This window comes from Elephas maximus, chromosome 15, assembly GCF_024166365.1.
Source record: "Elephas maximus indicus isolate mEleMax1 chromosome 15, mEleMax1 primary haplotype, whole genome shotgun sequence".
NCBI lineage: Eukaryota > Metazoa > Chordata > Mammalia > Proboscidea > Elephantidae > Elephas > Elephas maximus.
In genome coordinates, this window is record NC_064833.1 from 86,115,485 (window position 1) to 86,140,895 (window position 25,411).

The 25,411-nt window shown below is 40.5% G+C and overlaps 1 protein-coding gene across 1 annotated transcript in view; it reads right to left on the reverse strand.

The window, feature by feature from the left end:
- The window catches only part of RGS20 (regulator of G protein signaling 20), a 130,370-nt gene that overhangs the window by 21,833 nt on the left and 83,126 nt on the right, over positions 1–25,411 (reverse strand). The window contains exon 5 of the mRNA XM_049853770.1: positions 20,314–20,462. Coding sequence (XP_049709727.1) covers positions 20,314–20,462 — 149 coding nt within the window. The remainder of the gene's footprint in view (positions 1–20,313; positions 20,463–25,411) is intronic.

Sequence of the window (25,411 nt, forward strand, 5' to 3'; positions counted from 1 at the left end):
TATAATAGATTCTAAAATCAGGTAGTGTGAGGTCTCCCACTTTGTTCTTCTTTTTCAGTAATGCTTTACTTATCTGGGGCCTCTTCCCTTTCCATATGAAGTTGGTGATTTGTTTCTCCAAGTTATTAAAAAATGCTATTGGAGCACAACTGGACTAAACCAAAAGCAAAGAAGTTTCCTGAATAAACTGAACTCTTCAAAGGCCAGTGAGGCAGGGGCAGGGGCTTGGGGACTATGGTTTCAGGGGACATTTAAGTCAATTGGCGTAATAAAATCTATTAAGAAAACATTCTGCATCCTACTTTGGAGAGTGGCGTCTGGGGTCTTTTACACTAGCAAGTGGCCATCTACGATGCATCAATTGGTCTCAACACACCTGGAGCAAAGGAAAATGAAGAACTCCAAAGACACAAGGGAATTATGAGCCCAAGAGACAGAAAAGGCCACATAAACCAGAGACTACATCAGCCTGAGACCGGAAGAACTAGATGGTGCCCGGCTAAAACCGATGACTGCCCTGACAGGGAACATAACAAAGAACCCCTGAGGGAGCAGGAGAGCAGTAGGATGCAGACCCCCAAATTCTCGGAAAAAGACCAGACTTAGTGGTCCGACTGAGACTAGAAGGACCCCAGAGGTCATGGTCCTCAGACCTTCTGTTAGCCCAAGACAGGAACCATTCCCAAAGCCAACTCTTCAGACAGGGATTGGACTGGACTATGGGATACAAAATGATACTGGTGAAGAGTGAGCTCCTCGGATCAAGTAGACACATGGGACTATGTGGGTAGCTCCTGCCTGGAGAAGAGATGAGAGGGCAGAGGGGGGCAGAAGCTGGCCAAATGGACATGAAAATAGAGAGTGGAGGGAAGAAGTGTGCTGTCTCATTAGAGTGAGAGCAACTAGGAGTATATAGCAAGGTGTATATAAGTTTTCATATGAGAGACTGGCTTGGTTTGTAAACTTTCACTTAAAGCACAATAAAAATTAAAAAAAAAAAACACTATTGGAATTTGAACTGGGATTGCATTGTATCTGCAGATCGCTTTAGGTAGAATAGACGTTTTCACAATGTTGAGTCTTCCTATCCATGAGCAAGGTATGTTTTTCCTCTTATGTAGGTCTCTTTTGGTTTCTTGCAGTTTTCTTTTTATAAGTCTTTTACATCTCTGGTTAGATTTATTCCAAAGTATTTTATCTTCTCAGGGGCTATTGTAAATGGTATTGATGTAGTGATTTCCTCTTCAAAGATCTTTCTGTTGGTGTAGAGGAATCCAACTGATTTTTGTATGTTTACCTTGTATCTTGATGCTTTCCTGAAATCTTCTATTAGTTCCAATAGTTTTCTTGTGTATTCTTTAGGGTTTTCTGTGTATAAGATCATATTATCTGCAAATAGAGATACTTTTCCTTCTTCATTACCAATTTGGATGCCCTTTTTCTTTATCTAGCCTAACTGCTCTGGCTAGGACCTCCAACACAATGTTGAATAAGAGTGGTGATAAAGGGCATCCTTGTCTGGTTCCTGATCTCAAAGAGAATGCTTTCAGGCTTTCTCCATTTAGGATGATGTTGGCTGTTGGCTTTGTATAAATGTCCTTTATTATGTTGAGGAATTTCCCTTCTATTCCTAATTTGCTGAGAGTTTTTATCGGGAATGGGTGTTGGACTTTGTCAAATACCTTTTCTCCATCAATTGGTAAGATCATGTGGTTCTTGTCTTTTATTTCATTTATGTGATGGATTACATCAATTGTTTTTCTAATGTTGAACCATAAGCTGCATACCTGGTATGACTCCCACTTTGTCGTGGTGAATTTTTTTTTTTTTGATACGTTGTTGAATTCTATTGGTTAGAATTTTGTTGAGGATTTTTGTGACTAAGTTCATGAAGGATATTGGTCTGTAATTTTCTTTTTTTTGTGGTGTCTTTACCTGGTTTTGGTATCAGGGTTATACTGGCCTCGCAGAATGAGTTTGGGAGTATTCCATCCTTTTCTATGCTCTGAAATACCTTTAGTAGTACTGGTGTTAACTGTTCTCTGAAAGTTTGGTAGAATTGTCTAGTGAAACCATTGGGGCCAGGGCTTTTATTTTGTTATGAATTTTTAATTACTATCTCAGTCATCTAGTGCTGCTATAACAGAAATACTACAAGTGGATGCCTTTAACAAAGAGAAGTTTATTCTCTCACAGTTCAGTAGGTTAGACATCCGAATTCAGGGTGCCAGCTTCAGGGGAAGGCTTTCTCTCTCTGTCGGCTCTGAAAGAAGGTCCTTGTGATGCATCAGTCTTCCCTTGGCCTGGAAGCATCTCAGCACAGGAACCTCAGGTCCAAAGGACGTGCTCTGCTCCCGGAGCTGCTTTATTGGTGGTATGAAGTCCCCAACTCTCTGCTTGCTTCCCTTTCCTTTTATCTCTTGAGAGAGAAAGGGTGGTAGAGGCCACACCCCAGGGAAACTCCCTTTTTACATTGGATCAGGGATGTGACCTGGTAAAGGTGTTGCAATCCCACCCTAATCCATTTAACATAAAATTACAATCACAAAATGGAGGACCACCACAGAATACTGGTAATCGTGGCCTAACCAAGTTGATACACACCTTTTTGGGGGCACATAATTCAATCCATGACAATTACCTTTTCAATCTCTTCTTTTGTAATAGGCTTATTTGGTTGTTCTACCTCTGTTTGTGTTAGTTATGTAGGTGGTGTGTTTCTAGAAATTTGTCCATTTCCTCTAGGTTTTCAAATTGTTACAGTACAATTTTTCGTAGTATTCTGTTTTGATTCTTCTAATTTCAGTTGGGTCTGTTGTGATATTGCCCATTTCATTTCTTATTTGGGTTATGTGCTTCCGCTGCTGTTTTTCTTTTGTCAGCCTGGCCAGTGATTTATCTATTTTTTTGGTCTTTTCAGAGAACCAGCTTTTGGTCTTAACACTTTCGATTGTTTTTCTACTCTCTATTTCATCTAATTCTGCTCTATTTTTTATTATTTGCTTTCTTCTGGTACCTGAGGGCTTCTTTTGCTGCTTTCTCTTTTAGTTGTAGGGTTAATGCTTTGATTTTGGCACTTTCTTCTTTTTGGCTGTGTGCATTTATTGCTATAAATTGACCTCTGAGCACTGCTTTTGCTGTGTCCTAAACGTCCTGGTAGTTCTCATTTGATTCTGTGCATTTCTTTATTTCCTCTTTAATTTCTTCTATAACACAGTAGTTTTTAAGCAAGATGTTCAGTTCCCATGTGTTTGATTTTTTTTTTTTTTTCCTTGCTTTTTCTGTTATTGGTTTCTACTTTTATGGCTTTATGGTTAGAAAAAATGCTTTGTAATATTTTGATGCTTTGGATTTTGTTAAGGCTTGCTTTATGGCTTAATAGTCTGGAGAATGTTCCATGTGTGTTGGAAAAGAAAGTATACTTGACTGCTGCTGGGTGGTTTCTTCTGTATACGTTTATGAGGTCAAGTTGGCTGACGGCATTTAGATCTTCTGTGCCTTTATTGAGCTTCTTTCTGGATGTTCTGTCCTTCACCAAAAGTGGTATGTTGAAGTCTCCAACTATTATGGTGGAGCTGTCTATCTCTTGTTTCAATGCTGTTAGAGTTTGTTTTATGTATTTTGGAGCCCTGTCATCGGGTGTATAAATATTTAGTAAGGTTATGTCCTCCTGGTTTAAAAAAAAAAAATTATTGACCCTTTAATCATTATATAGTCCTTCCTTATCCTTTGTGGTGGATTTTAAAGTCTAATTCCTCAGAAATTGATATTGCCACTCCTAATCTTTTTTTATTGTTGTTTATTTGATATATTTTTTTTTCCATCCTTTACTTTTAGTTTGTTTGTGCCTTTAAGTCTAAGGTGTGTCTCTTGTACTCATCATATAGATGGATTGTGTTTTTTTAATCCATTCTGCCAGTCTTTGTCTCTTTATTGGTGCATATAGTTCATTTACATTCAGTGTAATTATGGCTAGGTAAAAAAAAAAAAATTTTTTTTCTTTTTTTTATGAGTTTAGTGCTGTCATTTTGGTGTCTTTTTCTGTGTGTGTTGTTGACCGTTTCTTTGTTCCGCTTAATTTTCTGTGCTGTCATTTTCCTTTATGTATTTTCGTTTCATCTTTTTCATTTTTGTTGATTTTGTATTTGCTGTGTCTTTATGTTTTTCTTGTTTTTTTATTTTGATGTGTAGGACTGTTAGTTTCCTTTGTGGTTACCTTAATATTTACCCCTATTTTTATAAGATTAAACCTATTTTTTATTTCTTTGTATCATCTTGACTTCCTCTCCATATGAAAGATCTATGACTTCATTTTTTTGTCCCTGTTTTTTGTTTTAATGTTGTCATCTTTTATAAATTGACATCTCTGTTTCCCTATTTTGAGTGTTTTAGCTTTGATTTATTTTTGTGACTTCCCTCTCTGGTTGATATCTGGTTGCTCTGTCCTGTGTTCTAGTCTTGGGTTGTTACCTGATGTTATTGATTTTCTAACCTGAGGACTCCCTTTAGTATTTCTTGTAATTTTGGTTTGGTTTTTGTAAATTCCCTAAACTTCTGTTTATCTGGAAATGTCCTAATTTCGCCATCATATTTAAGAGACAGTTTTGCTGGATATATAATTCTTGGCTCACAATTTTTTTCTTTCAAGGCTTTATAAATGTCAATCTCACTGACTTTTTGCCTACATGGTTTCTGCTGAGTAGTCCGAGCTTAGCCTTAGTCGACTCTCCTTTGTAGATGATTTTTTGTTTATCCCTAGCTACTCTTAAAATCCTCTCTTTATCTTTGGTTTTGGCAAGTTTGATTATGTCTTGGTGACTTTCTTTTGGAATCTACCTTGTGTGGGTTTTGACAAGCATCTTGGATAGATATCTTCTCATCTTTCAGGATATCAGGGAAGTTTTTTGTTAACAAATCTTTAACAATTCTCTCTGTATTTTCTGTTATCCCCCCCTCCCCAGGTTCTGGTACTACAATCACTTGTAGGTTATTCCTCTTGATAGAGTCTCATATTATTCTTAGGGTTTCTTCATTTTTAAAATTCTTTTATCTGATTTTTTCCTCAAATATGTTGGTATCAAGTCCTTTATCTTCAATCTCATTATTCTGACTTTGATTGCCTCAATTCTGCTCCTCCAACTTTCTATTGAGTTGTCTAATTCTGAAATTTTATAGTTAATCTGGATTTCTGTTTGCTCTCTGTGGATTCTTGCAACCTGTTAAATTTGTCATTATGCTCTTGTCTAATCTTCTTAAGTTCCTCTATTGTTTTGTCTTTGTGTTCCTTGGCTTGTTCTGTGTTTTGCCTGATCGCCTTCCTGATCTCTTGAAGAGTTCTGTATATTAATCTTTCGTATTCTACCTCCAGTAATTCCAGGAAGTTACCTTCATCTGGAAGATTTCTTGGTTCTTTGTTTTGGCAGCTTGCTGAAGACATCATGGTCTGCCTCTTTATGTGATTTGACATCGACTATTGTCTCCAAGCCTTCAATAAGTTATTGTATTTACGGATTTTAGGTTTGCTTACTGTGTCCTAGATTCTTGTTTTGTTTTGTTATGCCCAAACAGGCTGCCACATGAGCTAGTTTGATTATTGGTACCTCTGAAGCTCTAACTTCCTGTCACCAGGTGGTTAGATTTCTTACTAGGAATGTGGGCCCAGGAGTCTGTTTATTTTTCTTGTATAGATTCAGCTCAGGTGTCCCGGTAGTCAGTCACCAAGTGTGTGGTGCAGGCTCTCACCTACAGACCTAGACAAGCAGGGGTGGTTGGCATAGGCACAGGTATCTGGCTGCACTAGGCAGTCAGGCACTGAGCAAGGCAGGTGGCTGACAACCACCCCTGAGTGTCTGTGAGAAAAGCATGTCCTTGTTATCTGGAGTGCATAGATGGGTGGGTTTTGCAGCCAGACTATGGCCACCCAATGCTATTGGCTGTAAGGTCCGGAGGCACCACTTATTCTTGGATCCCTGTCATGGGTGGCTAGGTGGCGTGGAGCTAGTAGTCCTCAGGCCCCTGATGTGGGTAGGTGAGGACCCTGCTTAATAGGCACAGTGGTGTCAAACATCACCTCTCCACCATATAGCTGATACAGTTGAGGTTAGACTTCGGGTATATACCCTGCTGTACTGTGCTAATGAGGGCCTACGCTGTTGTAGTAGGCCCACACAGATCTACGCAGGGGTGAAAGGCATTCAAAGCCCACAGACTCCTTATGCCTGTGCCTAGGCAAAGGAGCTGTTTCTGCCCTAAGTTCCTGGCTTAGTGGAACTGGCAGATTGTTTTTTCCTGTTTGTTAATTTGTTCCACCTCCAAGGCCAGGAGAATGGCTCAGGGAATGTGACAGGTCCTAATTTCAGCTCAGGGGACGCGGGAATCTCTGAAGCCTGCTTGGACCCAGTGCAGAGCAGGAAGGGGGCAGGTAAATTGGAGACAGTTTTTTCCCAAAGGGATGATTTTTGATCTGCACAATAGATTAGGTGCATGTACTTATCTTTTCCAGATCGAGTGCTGCTTTTCACTGATTCTGGAGGCATGAGTGGACTTTGCCACTCAGTCTCTCCTGATGTAGAAAACGTATGCTGATTGCCACTACTTGCCTTACTGCACTCTCGCCAGCAGATCTGGCCTGTGGGGTGCCGGTTCCTGCCGGGTCAGGTCTGGCAACTCCTCACTGCTTCTGAAGTGTCTCTCCCTCCCACTGCCACTTGGGCCAATTCCTCAACTTTGCCTTTGATGTTCAGGGCTCCTAGATTGTCATATATAGTCGATTCACTTGTTTTTTGGGGTCCTTGGAAGCCCTATGAGGCAGTTCTACTGTGTTCGATAGGGTCACTATGAGTAGAAATCGACTCCACGGCAACGGGTTTGGTTTGGTTTGGTTTTTGTTATAAGAGAGACCACAGGAAGTATCTGACTACTTCGCCATCTTGGTCCCCCCTTTCTGTTGTAAACTTTTTAACACAAAATTAAATGCTACATTTTTATAGTTCTATTCGAACTCTTTTGTTTTCATCATCGTTACTTGTTTCCCATGATTTCTTTCTGGATTCACTTTTTCTTTCCTAAGTACATCTTTCTTAGTTCTTTCAGGGAGGTCTGTAGGTAATAAGGAAACCCTGATGGCATAGCGGTTAAGTGCTATAGCTGCTAACCAAAGGGTCGGCAGTTCGAATCCACCAGGCACTCCTTGGAAACTCTATGGGGCAGTTCTACTCTGTCCTGTAGGGTCACTATGAGTCAGAACTGACTTGATGGCAACAGATTTTTGGAATAGGCAGTAAGGAGCCCTGGTGGCCCAGTGGTTGAGTGGCTGCTAAACAAGGGGTCAGCAGTTTGAATCCACCAACTGCTCCTTAGAAACCCTATGGGGCAGTCCTACTATGTCCTTTATGGTCACTATGAGTTGGAATCGACTTGACAGAAGCAGGTTTATGAGTAGGTAGTAGGGAGTCCCTGGGTGGCACAAATGGTTAAGCACTTGCTACAAACTGAAAAATTGGTGGTTTGAAGCCACCCAGAGGCTCCTTCAAAGACAAGTGCGGTGATCTGCTTCTGAAAGATCACAGCCACAAAAACCCTATGGAGTACAGTTCTACTGTGACACACATGGGGGTGGCCACGAGTCAAGAGTCAAATGGATGGCAACCAGTGGTGCTGGTGGTGGGTAGTAAACTCTCTTGGATTTTGTATGTCTGAAAATGTCTTCATTTTACCTGTACTCTTGAATTACAGTCTAAGTTTTCAGTTTCTCCAATACTTTGAAGACATTTGTCCTATTGTCTTTTATATACACATATAGTAAGTGCAACGTGTTGGCTACTGTTATTATCATTGTTATTAGTATGTCTAGGTATAGCTTTTTTTTTTCTGGTACATAGCTCATATTAAGGGATAGCAACATATGCACTTGATGATGGATCTGAGGGGAAATTTCTCTGGGTTATCTCCTTATCTGGGGGGTTTTCAGAGAAGTTCATTGAAGTAGGGCGGTTTCATTTTACAGCATCCTCACCCTTCTATACCTAGGAGATTATTGGTAGGATTGGTTGACAGGGGTGAGGGGTCCTACCGTGCTGTGAGTCATGTGAAGTACTTAGCAGGGGTTGCCTCCGACAGGACGCTGTCCTGAGGGAATCTGGTTCTGTCATTACAGCCATAGAGACAGTTATTGAGTTGCTCCTCCTCCCCCCCCAGAAACATCCCTTTGACTCATAAGATGTCAAATTGTAAGGGATCTCTTAAGAGGGGTGGACATTGGCCATGGGCTGTCATTCCAGCCACGTGCCAGATTTCACAAGATGAAGGTTATATTTTACTGGGGCTTGGCACAGGACTATTTTTAACTTTCAAGTTGATCTGAGGTATGCAGTCTGAGGATTGCTGGGTATCCTCTGATTGTATGGTACCTTACTGTTGCGCAAGAGACCCAGCTACCAGGCCAGTGGTTTGATGGCTTCTAGAGAGAAAAAACAAATAGCACCGTGATGGTTCCTGCTCTGGGCAATCTAGAATGACAGATCCCAAGTGAGCTGACATTATTAGAGCCAATGTTCAGGTATGGCTAGACTTATGACTTTTTTTTTTTAAACTTACCTGGTACTAGGAGAATTCGACGAGAGTTTGAGGACTGGTTATCTTTATTCAATTGTAGAAAATTTTCAGGTCTAATGTCTTAAATATTGCTTTTTCAGCATTCTCTCCATTTTCTTCTTCTGAAACTTCAGGAAGAAGTACACTGGACTTCTCATCTCTAATTTATATCGGTTAAGTGTTCTTTTTTTTTTGTCATTTTCTTTTAATTGAACTTTAGATGAAGGTTTACAGAACAAACTAGTTTCTCATCAAACAGTACACACATTGTTCTATGACACTGGCTAACAATGCCACAACATGTCAACACTCTCCCTTCTCAACTCTGGGTTCCCTATAACCAGCTTTCCTCTTCCCTCCTGCTTTCCAGTCCCTGCCCCAGGGCTGCTGTGCTCCTTTACTCTTGTTTTGTTCCATGGGCCTGTTCAATCTTTGGCTGAAGGATGAACCTCAGGAGTGGCCTCATTACTGAGCTGAAAGGGTGTCCGGCGGCCATACTCTCAGGGTTTCTCCAGTCTCTGTCAGGCCAGTAAGTCCAGTCTTTCTTTTTGAGTTAGAATTTTGTTCTATGTTTTTATCAAGCTCTGTCCAGGAGTCTCTACTATGATCCCTGTCAAAGCAATCAGTAGTGGTAGTCAGGCACCATCTAGTTGTACTGGACTCAGTCTGGTGGAAGCCATGGTAGATGTGGTCCATTAGTACTTTGGACTAATCTTTCCCTTGTATCTTTAGTTTTCTTCATTTTTCCTTGCTCCCAAAGGGGTGAGGCCAGTGGAGTATCCTAGATGGCTGCTCACAGGCTTTTAAGACCCCAGACACTACTCATCAAAGTAGAAGGTAGAACATTTTCTTTATAAACTCTGTTATGCCAATTGGGCTAGATGTTCCCTGAGACCATGGTCCCCGCAGCCCAGCAATTGGGTCCCTCAGGGAGTTTGGATGTGTCCACGGAACTACCATGGGCTTGCCTTGTACAGGTTGTGCTGGTTTCTCCAGTATTGTGTACTGTCTTACCCTTCGCCAAAGTTATTGCTTATCTATTTTCGATTAAATGTTTTTCCATCCCCGCCCCTCTCCTCCCTTGTAACCATCAAAGATTGTTTCTTTTTGTATGTAAACCTTTTCATGAGCTTTTACAGTAGTGGTCTCATACGATATTTGTCCTTTTGTGATTGACTTAGTTCACTCAGCACAATGTCCTGTGCTGAGTTCCTTTTATTTGTGGAATTCTTTTGTTTTTGTAGATTTTGTTTTTATTGAGACTTTATATTTTTCTTCTTTATTTTGATGAGTAGGTTTGTTAACTTTCTTTGTGTCTACCTTGAACTTTCCCCTTATCTTCCTAGGTTTGAACCAGTCTATTATTAGTTGGTATTGCCTTGCCTTTCATTCCATTAGAAAGTTCTATACCTGTACCGTTTATTCCTTCTTTTATTGTTCTGACATTGTTGTCATTTACAGATTAACCTCTCTGATTCCCTGTTGCAATTGTTTTGGTTTTGGATGGTCCTTGAGAGTTCATTTCCTAGGTTGGTATTTGGCTGGTACAATCTTGCATCCTAGATTCAGGCTGTGGTTTGATGTTGTTTGTTCTCAGACCGAAGGACTCCCTTTAATAATTCTTGTAAGTTTGGTTTTTATATATTCCCTTAATTTCTGTTTATCTGGAAATGTCCTAATTTTGCCATCATATTTGAATGAAAGTTTTGCAGGATATATTATTCTTGGTTGGCAATTTTTTTCTTTCAGGGTTTTATATATGTCATCCCATTGCCTTCTTGCCTGCATGGTTTCTGCTGAATAATCAGAGCTTAGTCTTATTGTTTCTCCTCTGTAGGTGACTTTTTGTTTTTCTCGAGCTGCTCGCAGGATTTTCCTTCGTCTTTGGTTTTTTTTAGCGAGTGTGATTATGATATGCCTTGGTGTTTTCCTTTTGGGATCTGTCCTATGTGGGGTTCGTTGAGCTTCTTTAATGGTCAGCTTTTTATCATTCATGATATTAGGGAAGCTTTCTGTCAGTAATTCTTCAATGATCCTCTCTGTGTTTTCCATTCTCTCTCCCTATTCTGTGGCTCCAATAACTCATAAATTTTTGCTTTTGATTGTATCCCACGGAATTCTCAGGGTTTCTTCATTTTTTCTGATTTTTCCTCAAACAGAGCTGTATCCAAGTGTTTGTCTTCAATTTCACTGATTCTTTCTTCCATCATTTCAAGCCTGCTCCTCAGCCTTTCTGTGACACTGTCCATTTCTGAAATCTTGTTGTTTATTTATCTTTTGGATTTCTAATTGTTGTTTTTGTATGATTTCTAGTTGTGAATTTATTTTGGCATTTTGTTCCTGTATTTTCTGAATTGTTCCATTTTTTTGGTCTATATTTTCCATGAATTTGTCTGCCTTTTCCATAAATTTGTCTACTTTTTCCTCATTTTTGTCTGCTTTTTCTTCAACTCTTGGATTGCTCCAAATATTAGAGATTTGAATTCCCTGTCAGGTAGTTCTAGTGCCTTTTCTTCTACTGGAAAGTCATCTGGTGTTTTATTTTGGATGCCTACTGGAACCATCCTGTCCTGTTTTTTTATGTGTTTTGATATTGTCTACTGCCTTCAGGACATTCAGTAGTTATTTTCTTTGCTTCTTGATTGTAGATTTGTTTGTTTCATCCTACTTTTTTTTTTTTATTTTGTTATGCCTGAGCAGGTGAGCTGTGTGTTCTTTGCTCATCTGTAGTCAAGATACTTTTCACCTCCTTTTCCAATGGGCAGGGCCAGTCATTCCGCTATGGTGCAGCAGGACAGATCCAGCTGAAGGGGAGGGGCTAGGATGGGCTCTTTGTGGCATGTACTAGGGCCAACAGGGTGGGCCAGGAATCAGTGCAGGGTAGGTTCTAGCTGTGCTTGTGCTGCTCAAGGGTGTGCCGTTCAGTGCACAGTGCAGGTAGGCAGGAAAGAGAGGGGAGGTTGTGATGTGTGGAGCTAATGGGGGGGGGGAAGGAGGACAGAGAGAAGAGAGAAACAGGAGCCAAAAGCAAACAAGCAAAGAAAGAAAGAAAAAAAAAAAGAAATGGTATGGGAGCTTGCCATTGGAGTGGAGAGATGAGAAACCGAGAAATGGAGAAAAGCAGAAAGGATATTAAAAAAAAAAAAAAAAAAAGCAAGGGGAAAAAGAAAGAAAAAAATAACTAGATAAAAATTTGGAGAAGAAAAGCCCCAGGAGTGCCAGAGTCCCATCGGTGGGGCTGCTAAGACTGGGGATGTGGCTCCCAGGCTGCACAGTATAGCCTAGCTAGAGGGTTATAGATGTCACACAGCACCAGGTATTCAGGAGACAGGAAAAGAAGGTAAGTGTAGAGAGATGAGAACTGAGAAATGAATAAAGGGAAAAAGAGAGAAAGGAAAAAAAAAAAAAAAAAGGAAATGCTCCCAGGGATCCCACCTAAGCAGCTACGCAGATTGGGGGAGTGGCTCCTAAGCCGTTCAGTGCAGCCTACCTAGAAAGAGCTCCCAAGCTGCGAAAAGAAAAACAAAGCAAAACAAATGGGGGGTAAAAAAACCCAGGGATCCCACCAGCATGGTGTCCCGGACCGGGAGAGTGGTTCTCCAGTCAAGTGTGGTTTCACAGCCTTTCAAGAAGAAGAAAAGATGGCACGCAGAGCCAGGTGTTCCAAAGAAAGGACAGGGAGGTGGTAGGAGGATCAGAAGAAACCAAAAGAGACGGAAAGATCCAAAATGAGCTCAGGGGCTTGGCCAGTGTGGGCAGGGTGAATCCAAGCACCCTGAGTCCAAAGCAGTTGCCTCCTGGCCAAGAGACTGCAGCTGCCAGGAAGCAGAGGAGGCTGAAGGGGTGGGGGAAGAAGGGGAGGCTAGGAAAGCCTATATCACTTGTTACCAGGTGCTCTGTCTCCTGCTGGGAACTTCGTGAAGCTGCTTTCCTGTACTCCCTGTGCACTGTTCTCTGACGTGGATGGTGTGAAGACAAGCGGCATGGACGCTGCACTTCCCGGCAGCTGAGCCACCGCAGCCAGCCAGGAAGCTCAGAGGTAGAGCAACGGGGGCAAAATAGGGGGTGGGAAAGCAGGTATCGTGATTACCGGGTACTCTGTTTCCTGCTGGGAGTTCTGTGAAGCTGCTTTCCTGTGCTCCCAGTCTGCCTATCCCCGACAGGAGTCCAAGATGGCTGATCCATGCTGTGTTAGCTGATGGGGCCCTCTGCATGTATCTCTCTTTGGTCTCTGTCCTGTCAGTTTCTTATTCCATTCGGTGCTTTGCTGAGTTCTTTATCTCTTCATTTAGCACTTCAGATTCCGGGAATGACGTTTGTCTCTCTTAGTTTTTCGGGTCTTTCCTGTGAAGGGACAGCGTGGTGCTTCTGTCTATGGTTGAATGGTGGCTGGAAGTCTATCTTAAGTGTTCTTCTTATGTTTTCATTTATCCCTAAGTTTCCTCGGCCTGAGTTCTGATGGATTCCTCGCTTCTGTCATACGAAGATTCAGTTTGTGTATGTACTTGTATTTATCCCATCAATTTTGATTATTTCCATGGCCACATTTTTCATTTCCAAAATATCCAACCCATTCTTATTCATATCCACCTGTTCTTGTTTCATTTCTGCCCATTTTACTCTAATTTCTTGCTTTCTTCTTAAAATGGAAGCCCTTTCTTCATGTACCTCTTCAGTATTTGGAACATATTTTATAATCTTCATCAAACTTTTTATCAAACTCTAGACTGAATCCACATTCTGGTTTATTGACTCTCTTTCTTAGCACTAGATTTTTAAAGTATGTTTTGTAATTTTGATTTGCCAGTTCATTTTGAGTGAGAGGGTTTTTCTTTACATTGTTACCATCTCTTCTCCCTCTGCCTTCTTTGACACTCATGAGGTAGTTTTGTGTTGTCTCCACCTGGCTCCCAGGACCTCTGTTGAACACCCTGTCTTTTTTTTTTTAGGTATTCTTTATATATTCTGGATGCTAATCTTTTTTGCTTATACGTGTTGCAAATGTTTTTTTTTTCCCCTCCCATGTCTTTTTTTTAATTAAACTTTTTATTTTGAGATAATTTGTAGACTTAAATGCAGTTATAAGAAATAGTGCATAAAAATGCTTTACCCACTATGTTGGCATCTCCTGCCTAGAGGGGAGATGAGAGGTTGGAGGGGGTTAGAAGCTGGTGAAATGGACACGAAAGGAGAGTGGAGGGAGACAGTGGGCTGTCTCATTAGGGGGAGAGTAATTGGGAGTGTGTAGCAAGGCGTATATGGGTTTTTGTGTGAAAGACTGACTTGATTTGTAAACTTTCACTTAAAGAATAAAAATTATTAAAAAAAAAAATTGCTTTACCCAGTGCGCTCCGATGGATATCTCACAAAACTACAGCACAATATCACCACCAGGAAATTGACATTGAGTGCAGTCAAGATACAGAACATGGCAATCACCACGAGGATCCCTAGTGTTGCCCTTTTATAGCCACACCCTCCTCACTCCCTAGCACTCCATTCATATATATGTTGTTGTTGTTGTTAGGTGCTGTCAGGTTGCTCCCGACTCATAGAGACCCTACGCACAACAGTCCTGCCCAGCCCTGCGCCATCCTCACAATTGTTGCTGTGCGTGAGTTCATTGTTGCAGCTACTGTGTCAATCCGTCCCATTGAGGGTCTTCCTCTTTTTCGCTGACCCTCTACTAAGCATGTTCTTCTCCAGGGACTGATCCCTCCTAACTTGTCCAAAGTATGTGACACAAAGTCTTGCCATCTTTGCTTCCAAGGTGTCAATTCTTCTTCAGTCTTCCTTATTCATTGTCCAGGTTTCACATTCATATGAGGCGACTGAGAACACCATGGTTTGGGTCAGGCACATGTCAATCCTCAAGGTGACATCTTTGCTTAATGCAGTGTGTCTTTTGATTTCTTGACTGCTGCTTCCATGGGTGTTGACTGTGGATCCAAGTAAAATGAAATCCTTGGCAACCTCAATCCTTTCTCCGTTTATCATCATGTTGCTTATTGGTCCAATTGTGAGGATTTTTGTTTTCTTTATGTTGAGGTGTAATCCATACTGAAGGCTGTGGTCTTTGATCTTCATCAGTAAGTGCTTCAAGTCCTCTTCACTTTCAGCAAGCAAGGTTGTGTCATCTGCATAATGCAGGTCATTAATCCTGATGTCCCCATTCTTCTTCATATCGTTCAGCTTCTCAGATTTGCTCAGCATACAGATTGAATAGGTATGGTGAAAGAATACAACTCTGACACATGCCTTTCCTGACTTTAAACCATTCAGTATTCCCTTGTTCTGTTCTAATGACTGCCTCTTGATCTATGTACAGATTCCTCATAAGCACAATTAAGTGTTCTGGAATTCCAGTTCTTCACAATGTTATACATAATTTGTTACGGTCAACACAGTCGAATGCCTTAACATAGTCAATAAAACACAGGTAAACATCTTTCTGGTATTCTCTGCTTTCAGCCAAGATCCATTTGACATCAGCAATGATATCCCTGGTTCCACGTCCTCTTCTAAATCTGGCTTGAATTTCTGGCAGTTTCCTGTTGATATACTGCTGCAGCCACTTTTGAATGATCTTCAGCAAAATTTTGCTTGCATGTAATATTAATGATATTGTTTGATATTTCCACATTTGGTTGGATCACCTTCCTTGGAAATAGGCATAAATATGGATTTTTTCCAGTTGGCTGGTCAGGTAGCTGTCTTCCAGATTTCTTGGCATAGATGACTGAGCAGTGCTAGAGGTGCATCCATTTGTTGAAAGATCTCGATTGGTCCTCTGCAAATTCCTAGAGCTTTGTTTTTCACCAATGCCTTCAGTGCAGCTTGGACTTCTTCCTTCAGAACCATCACTTCTGGATTATATGTTACTTCCTGAAATGGTTGAACATATATATATATATATATATATATATATATATATATATATATATATATATATATATATATATATATATATATATATATATATATATATAATCATACAGTATGTGATCTTTTGAGATTAGCTTTTTTAGCTCTGCACAATTCTTTGAAGATTCATCCAAGTTGTGTGTATCAATACTTCATTCTTTTTATTGTTAAGTAGTATTCTCTGGTATGGATATATTGTGGTTTGTTTAACCATTGACCCACTGAAGGACATCTGGGCTGTTTCTAGTGTTTAGCTTTTATAAATAAGGCTGATGTGTTGGCTCATTTGGTAATTGCATGTTTAGTTAAGAAAGTAACAAATTATTTTCCAGAGTAGTTGTACCATTTCACATTCTCACCAGCAATGTATGAGTGATGCAGTTTCTCCACATCCTCACCAGCATTTGGCATTGTCACTTTTTTTTTTTTAGCTTTTCTAACAGGTGTGCAGTGATGTCTCATTGTGGTTTTAATTTACATTTCCTAATAAAAAAAATTATTATTATTTTTTTTAATGGCTAGTGAGTACCCTGGTGGCGTAGTGGTTAAGTGCTACGGCTGCTAATCAAAAGGTCGGCAGTTTGAATCCACTAGCCATTCCTTGGAAACCCTATGGTTCTACTCTGTCCTATAGGGTTGCTATGAATCGGAATTGACTCGACAGCAACGGGTTAGGTTGGGTTGGCTAATGGCTAGTGATGTTGAACATTTTTATGTGCTTATTTGTCATCTATATATCATTTGCAGTGAAACGTTTCTTCATGTCTGTTGTCTATGTTCTAATTGAATTGTTTGTTTAAACTGTTGAAATTTGAGAGCTCTTTATATATTTTAGAAACTGGTCCTTTGTTGCATACATGGCTTGCAAATATTTTTTATCATCCTGTAAACTGTCTTTTTGTCATCTTTATAAGATCTTTCACAGAGCCAAAGTTTTAAATTTTGATGAAATCCAATTTATCGGTTTTATTTACAAAAAGATTATGATTCTGAACTTTTTGTCTAACCCCAGATCCTGAAGAGTTTTTCTGGTATTTTTTCTAAAAGTTTTATAGTTTTGCATTTTACATTTAAGTCCCTGGTACATTCTGAGTTAATTTGTGTGTAAGGTGTGAGGATTAGGTTAGGGTTGTTATGGATTGAATTGTGTCCGGCCAAAAATATGTGTCAATGTGGTTAGGCCATGATGTCCAGTATTGTGTGATTGTCCTCCATTTTGTGATTATAATTTTACGTTAAGAGGATTAGGGTGGGATTGTAACACCACTCTTACTCAGGTCACCACCCTGATCCAAGGTAAAAGGAGTTTCCCTGGGGTGTCCCTGCACCACCTTTTATCTCTCAAGAGATGAAAGGGAAACAAACAGAGAGTTGGGAACCTCATACCACCAAGAAAGCATCACTGGGAGCAGAGTGCATCCTTTGGACCTGGGGTCCCTGCACTTGAGGAGCTCCTTGACCAGGGGAAGATTGAGGACAAGGACCTTCCTCCAGAGCCAACAGAGAGAGAAAGCCTTCCCCTGGAGCCGACGCCCTGAATTTGGACTTTTAACCTACTTTACTGTGAGGAAATAAATTTCTCCTTGTTGAAGCCATCCACTGGTATTATAACAGCACTAGATCACTACGACAGGGTTCACTGTCATACTGTGGGTATCTAACTTCTCCAGCACTTTTGTTGAAGAGGGATTTGACTTGTTTTCAAAAACCGAATTTAAAAACTTGAATGTCATCAAGGTTTTAGATCCAACTACCAATGTATAGGAAATAGAGAGGACAGAGGAAGATACTGGACCACATGTGGGATACAATAAGCAAAATCCAGTCTGTGGGAAACTTGATAGGACAAATGACCTTGCATTTTCAAATAAATTGCAAGGGTGTGTGTGTGTGTGAGTGTGCACGCGTAGAGAGAGAGAGATAGATAGATACAAAGATTAATTGATTCTAAGATCTGAGATTTGCTTTAAAATAATACAGTGGAGGGAAGAATAGGGTGTGTCTGAGACAGGACTGCTGATGGGTTGATGTTATTGTGGTTGAATGAGGGGTACATACCAAAAAATAAAAACAAAAACAAACTCATTGCTGTCTAGTCGATTCTGACTCGTAGCAACCCTCTAGGACAGAGTAGAACTGCCCCATAGGGTTTCCAAGGAGAGCTGGTGGATTCAAACTGCCGACCTCTTGGTTAGCAGCGGAGCTCTTAACCACTGTGCCACCAGGGCTCTGATGGGTACATGGGGGTTCATTATTCTCTTGTGAATATTCTATTGTGTATGTTTAAAATTTTACATAATAAAAGTTTAAAAATGAATTTATTAGGTACATTTTATAAAAGGGCAACTAGTGATTAGAAATTCTATTTGGTTCTAAAGTAAATATACCTACTCTTCACTTACGGACTATCTCATTATTTGAGATTTTGCATTTATGACAATAGTAAAAAATCTACTATTTGACTATTTTCCACATTAACAATATACATCTGGCAGTAATGAATGCCAAAGTGCAAGGCAAGAGTAATACTGGCTGTGATGATTAAGGTTATGTGTCAACTTGCCTGAGCCAGTGGTTTGGCAGTTATGTAATGATGTAATTTGGCAGTTATGTAATGAGGTAGTCATCTTACATTTTGTGATCTGATGTGGTCATCCTCCATTTTCACATGATGATTTTTGTATAATGACCTGGTCCTTGAAACCCAATCATGTTGATAAATGAGGAGTGGATGTAATCACTTCCTTGCCCTGTTAAAACACAAAGTGGTGTGGTCTGGAGGAATCATGCGAAGTGTGGCTCATGTAATTCAAAATAAATTTCAGTGTACCCTAAGATTTGTTTGTGTTCACCATGTGCCCACTCCATCTCATTCCCACACTCCCAAGATAGGAAAAGATTTTGTTGAAGCCTTGGTACAATAAAGGTCTTAAAAATAGAACAAGCAAAAGGTTGAATTTTGAGAACTTTGTACAGAAATAACCACATCATGCTTGGTGAAGTACAGGGTCAGCAAAAAAGAGGAAGACCCTCAACAAAATCGACTGACACAGTGGCTGCAATAATGGGCTCAATCATAACAACGATTGTGAGGATGGCTCAGGACTGGGCAGTGTTTCATTCTGTTGTGCATAGGGTCACTATGATTTGAAACCAACTCCACAGCCCCTAACAACAACAACCACAACCACATATTTAGCTTTCAGAAAGACACAGCAAAAATAGCAGTCCAGATTGGAGCATGCTTCTCTATATCTTACCCAGTTGAAAAATTGAGCAATGAATTATCATCACACACAAATGTATTGCTTATATGCATAGCTCTTGCCTTCTCCAGCCCTGCTTATCTATAGCTGCTGATACCTCCAGCTGTAGGCTCAGTCTCAACTAGTTTCTGAGCCACCCTAGATCCAGGATACAACCCCAGACTTGTGTCTCTTAACCCCACATTCTGTTCTTCTGGGCATTACCCCACTTTATGGAAGGACACTACTCTGGAGTCTGCATCCACCTGTCGTCCTTACCCCATCAGTACAGGACATTCTTCAGGCCATACTGTCAGCCTCCCATCCTCTGCCATGACAGCAGAGGTGTCACCAGCACTGGGGAATGCTTGCACATCTCTCAGACAATTGTCCTTTCAACACTGAGGTCCGCTAGCAAAGGGAAAGAGTGGAGAAGGGGCCTAACTTAGTCTGTCTGCCACAGGCACTATCTTCATGTTTGGGTTGGGTCTCGGACTGCCACGTGTGTCTCAGCCTCCTATCTAAGCCTCTCTTTCCATTTCCTAGTTAATCATCCAGATTCCTACCGGGGACTGAAGGCTTGTGTTAAATGCCAGACTTCCGGGCACTTCTCAACTGTACATCCGCCATATTCCCACTTGCTAGCAATGGATGGGCCCCTCAGAGCCAAGATTCTTTCAGTCCCTGGCCACTGTTATTGCTGTGCCCCATCCACTAGATGGGAACATTTTAGAAACTAACACGAGCTCAAGTCAAGCAGGAGCTGGCCAGACTTTCCTGGACATTGATTTTGTGTCTTCCTTTTTTTCTATGCAGTAAGCTAGCCTATATTTTTAGATTTCTCTCTCCATTTTAAGCACATATTTTGATATTTTTCTTTATTAAAAAACAAAATTAACAAAACAAAAGCAGCAGAAGATAACCAGGCTCTCTACTTCATAACCCAGCCTTCAGAGTCATCTGAAATCCTTCTCTTCCACAAAGCCTTTATTACCAAGTGCTGGGAGTTCACCCCTTTCTAATGATTCAGGCATTGTTTCTGCCCTAATGTTAATATTAGATGATAAACTGCCTTATATTGGCCCTCAGTTGTTTAACGTATGTTTGTCTGATTCCAGGAATTTGAGTAAAAGTTCCTCAAGTGCTAAAATGTATTCTCTTCTTAATTTTTTTTTGGGGTGGGGGGAAGGTGTCCTTTACAGAAGTCAAATCAATGTTAGCACATAGTAAAACCAGTTGCAGTTGACTCTGACTCTTGGCAACCCCATGCGTGTCACAGTAGAACTGTGCTCCATAGGACTTTCAATGGTTGATTATTTTTGGAAGTAGATTGCCAAGTTTTTCTTCAGAGGTGTCTTTGGGTGGACTCGAACCTCCAACCTTCTGGTTGGCACTTGAGCCTGTTAATTGTTTGCACCAGTCAAAGACTCCTTAGGCACATAAAAAAATAGTAGTTGCTTAAAGACCACTTGTTGAATTAACCCTAAACCAGCACTACTGAGGGGTACTAATTCCCCATCGGGAATATGTTGGTAAAAACCCCACACGTTACCAAGAGCAGCTACAGCAGCAGCACCAGCAGAAGCAGCAGGCATTTGATCCATGATTTCCCCCTATGTGCTGGCTCGGAGTGGCGCCTGGTGTCTCCTGGGCTGCAGACATCTGCCGTTTTCGCATCTCCATCCGTTCTGATCCCATAGGCTGCAGCAGGGAATGTAGGAAGGGAGAAGGCAGAGTTAACAGGCCATCAGCCCAGGGATGCAGCTGTTGGAGTCATTAAGAAGATGCAATGGTGACTCTATCCAGGTCATTTCTACTAATTCTGGTAAAATTAGGTGCTGAGAATCTTAGAATCCAGTAATTTATGAAACATTTACTTCATGCCTAGCATCTGCCAAGCATTTTGACACAGTCTAAGAGGAAAATGACAAATAAGAGGGTCCCTGCCCTTAAGGGGCTCACAGTTCAGTAAAGGAGACAGACAAGTAAACACATAAATCTAAGATGTCTCAATAAGTGCGACACTAGGGGCATTTCCCAGTCGAGCCCTCTGGAACTGAACCACGGAGGAGCAGTTACAGGTGACAGCTTAATTGTGGCTGCCCCTGAGACCAGCACAGAGAGAGAGAGGATACCAAGCCAAAAAAGTCAGCCACACTAACACAGCAGATGGAAATAGCAGAAGAGGGGACTGTTCCCGGAGGCCTGGCAGACCCAAGTCAAATCTTCACTAGCTGTGTCATCTCCAAGTTACTCAGTTTGGGATTAATGACCCCAAACTTGCAAAGCACTTAGGTACTGCGGGGTGCATAGTGATTGCTCAGTTATTCCCAGAGAGCATCAGGATGTCAGGTGGGGACTGTGGGTGGCCCCACATCTGTCCTGCTGTCTTAGGGAACTTCCCTCTAGCTCCCCAGGTGGGAAAGCAAAAGCTTTATGTCTCTCAGCCCCTCTCCTTTTTTTTTTTTTTTTTAACTGTACTTCAGATGAAGGTTTACAGAGCAAATGAGTGTCTCATTAAACAATTAATACACATATTGTTTTCTGACATTGTTGCCAACCCCACAAGGTGTCAACATTCTCCCCTTCTCCACCTTGGGTTCCCCTCTCCTTTTTTTTGAGGACCACAAAAATACCTGAAGGAGAAAAGCGTAAAGTCACCATAAGAAACCAGAAATTGCTGAGCCCATTTTTACTTTGGATACAACCGGTGAATTATTGATGGGTTAAGAGTAAGCAGATATAAAAAAAAAACTAAGGAACCTTAAACAGGACTTTGGAATTAAATGCTAGATTTATTATTCTATTCCAACATTGTATTTGTCTATTCCTATTGACTATATGCTATTGGACTTGCTTGTAATTATTATCCTTTTTTTTTTTTTATATTTGTAGGCCAAGCTCTCTTAATTAAAAAAACTTTCTTTAGTGGCTGGTCTTGACCATTTTTTCTTCCAGCTGAATTGTGGAATCAGCTTGCCAAGGTCCCAAAATGTCATGTTTGGATTTGGATTAGGGCTGATACACAGATTTATTTTGAGAGAAATGACATCTGTCTTAGTACCTGCCCAAATCAGGGACATCTCCTTCTCTAGGCTAGCCCTAACTTGTCTTTTAATTACATTGGGATGTAAGTTTCAGGACAGCATGAAAGAGAGTCCCTCCCCGTGGCAGACCAAGTGATACATCGCCCAGACCAGTCCACAGTGCCCAGCCTCCCACTGGGTGGTCCCAGGCTTCTGAGCTAGCATGGATCACTTGGTCAAGGGTGGAGGCAGGGAAATCTGCCCAGCTCACAGCCACATTTTGTGGTACTATTGGGAGATGGCTTCAAAGGCAGACGTGTCTCCGACCCCACTTAATGTAGCTCCTAGAGCAGAAGCTTTGGGCTCTCAGGGGCCTCTAGGTATCGGTCTTGTGCCTCATCTGTGGCATTTCTTTCTTTCTTTTAATTGTGCTGTAGATGAAGGTTTACAGAACAAATTAATTTCTCACTGAACAATTAATACACATACTGTTTTATGACATTGGTTGCCAACCCCACAACATGTCAATACTCTCCCCTTCTCAACCTTAGGTTCCCCATTACCAGCTTTCCTGTCCCCTCCTGCCTTCTCATCTTTGCCCCTGGGCTCGTGTTCCCATTTAGTCTCGTTTTGTTTTATGGGCCTGTCTAATCTTTGGCTGAAGGGAGAACCTCAGGAGTGACTTCAGTACTGAGCTAAAAGAGTGTCTGGAGGCAATACTCTCAGGGTTTCTCCAGTCTCTGTCAGACCAGTAAGTCTGGGCTTTTTTTTGTTTGTTTGTTTGAATTAGAATTTTGTTCTACATTTTTCTCAAGCTTTGTCTAGGACCCTCTATTGTGATCCCTGTCAGAGCAGTCGGTGGTGGTAGCCAGGCACCATCTAGTTGTGCTGGACTCGGTCTGGTGGAGGCTGTGGTAGTTGTGGTCCTGTAGTCCCTTGGACTCATCTTTCCCTTGTGTCTTTGGTTTTCTTGCATCTGTGGCATTTCAGTGGAGACACAGACCAATTATGGCTTTACTCCGTTCAGCATATGAGGGGCAAGGACAATCCAGCACAATCTTTAAGCAAAGATGCTCTAGAAAACTTTTATTTTCTAAGATATATTGATGCAACTTGCCTCATTAAAAAAAAAAAAAATCCAATTGCCTCCTAAAAGAAGGAAAGAGTATTAACATGGCAATATCAAAGGGTTTCAAGGGACTCTTATTTCAACATCTTTACAAGATCAAATCTTCTCAAATAGTACATGAAATATCTACATGTATTTAATTCCTCTCACGTACAGTTTAAAAGTTTTCTTTAAACAAGTCTTTACAGTTTTATAGGTTTATTCCAGGAGTCCTTGTGTGGTGCAGATGGTTAAGCTTTGGGCTACTAACCAAAAAGCTGGCAATTTGAATCCACTCAGAGGCACCTAGGAAGAAAGCCCTGGCAATCTACTGAAAAATCAGCCATTGAAAACCATACGGAGTGCAGTTCTACTCTGCAACAGAGTCGCCATGAGTCAGAATTCACTCAATGGCAATTGGTTTGGTTTTTTGGTTATTCCTGGATATTTTATAGATTGATTTTTGCTGCTGTCATAAATGACATCTTCCCCCCTGCCCCCTTACTTTCTAAGTGGCTATTTAGGGAAGTAGAAAGCGTCAGGATACGATATCTGGCCACTCTATTGAATTCTCTTATGAGTTCTAGGAGTCTTTCTGTTGGTTCTCTTGGATTGTCTAGTTAGACCATCATACTGTTTGTAAGTAATCACACTGTCTCTTTGCTTCCTGAACCTTTCCAAGGTACAAACATCTTTCCTTCCCTGGTTTTCGCTCATTAGCAGGAAGTTCAATAAATAGTGAAAAGTAGCAATAATACTAGGCAACTTTGTCGTCTTCATGACTTTACTGAGAAGACTGATAATACTGTCATTAAGTATAATGTGTGTTGGAGATTTCTGGGAGAAGGTAACTTCACCAGTTTAAGGAAGTTTTCCTCTACTGCTTATATAGTATAAAATATGTTGTACTAGCCTATCTTATGAGTTAGTATTTTTTATTTGTTTATGCACCTATTTCTTTGTAAATACATGGAAGAATCTTAATGATCTAGAGAACAAACTCATAACTAAATACAGCCATCAGCAGCCAAAGGCAAATTCTATCAAAATCCGTCCTTATACTTTTTAAAAAACAGCTTTATTGAGGTATAGCTGACATACTATGAACTGCACATGTTTAAAGTATACAATTTGTTAAGTTTTGACATGTCTATTAGTAGAAATTCACTCAGTGGCATACAAGGTACCTATGAAAGCATCACCTCTACTCATAGTGACCATACCTACCACCCCCAAAAGTTTCCTCTTTCCCTTTGGAATCTCTTTGTACTCCCTCCCTCCTAATACCCCTTGCCCAAGACAGTCACTGATTTTCTGTCGTCACTATAATTTTTCATTTTCTAGAATTTTATATAAATGTTACATAAATGGAATATGTACTCTTTTTTTTCTAGCTTCCTTTGTTCAACATAATTATTTTGAGATTGTTGCATGTATCAATAGTCCATTCCTTTTAATTGCTGAGTAGTACTGCATTGTATGGATATATCACAATTTGTTTATCCATTCACCCGTTGGTGGATGCTGTGTCTTCTTTTGAATATGGAAGTCTTTTATCAGGTGAAATCAGATTATGAAACACCTACGGAGATGATTGAATGAATTTTCTCCTTTAAGCAGTTAATGAAATGAATTACATTAATGAATTTCTTAACATTGGACCACCCTTACTGAGGTAAACTCTTCTTGGCTCTAATATGTGGTTTTTCTTTTATTATTCTACTGAATTTGATTTGGTAATATTTTATTAGGATACCTATCTATCCATCTATTTATATCTTCATAAGGGAATTATTTTTCCTTAAAGATTTGGTAGAATTTGCCCATGAGATTACTGGAAGCTTTTAGGAGTGGCTTTTATTGACTGTGTTTTCAATTTTGTCCTTGATTTATGTTTTGCTTTTTTTTCCCCCATAGTTTCTTCCTTTTTTGAGTCAATATGCTATTCGTCATTTCCTGAAAAAAGATGCATTTCATTTAGTTTTCAAATTTACAGGAATCTTTTAGTCATCTTAGAATTGGCAGAGCAAGATATTTTAAATTACTGCATGCTTACTGAAAAGACAAATAACGTAGCTGCTTATAGAAGAGTCGCAATTTAGTGTCCCAGGCATATTGTAGAGAGTAAGTATAGTTTTATGTAATAGCTAATTAGTATTAAGTCTAATACCAGATATTAAATGAATGCTGTTTGCTACCTATTTAGGAGACTTAAAAATATGCCCCTGGTGCATATGTGAATACAGTCAGTCCTTTCAGATGTGGATATGTGATCTGACTAGCCTCTCTAGCTTCATATATCTTCCCTTTGTTGTCATTCTACCTGTGGGAAAACACTGTACACATTTCATTTTCAATTGTTCTTTCTAAATGACACAGAATCAGTGCTCCTTGGGCACTGCTGCCTATTTCATTTTTGAGGTATATGTGCATGTGTTGGAAACCCTGGTGGCGTAGTGATTAAGTGCTACGGCTGCTACCCAAAGGTCAGCAGTTCGAATCTGCCAGGCGCTCCT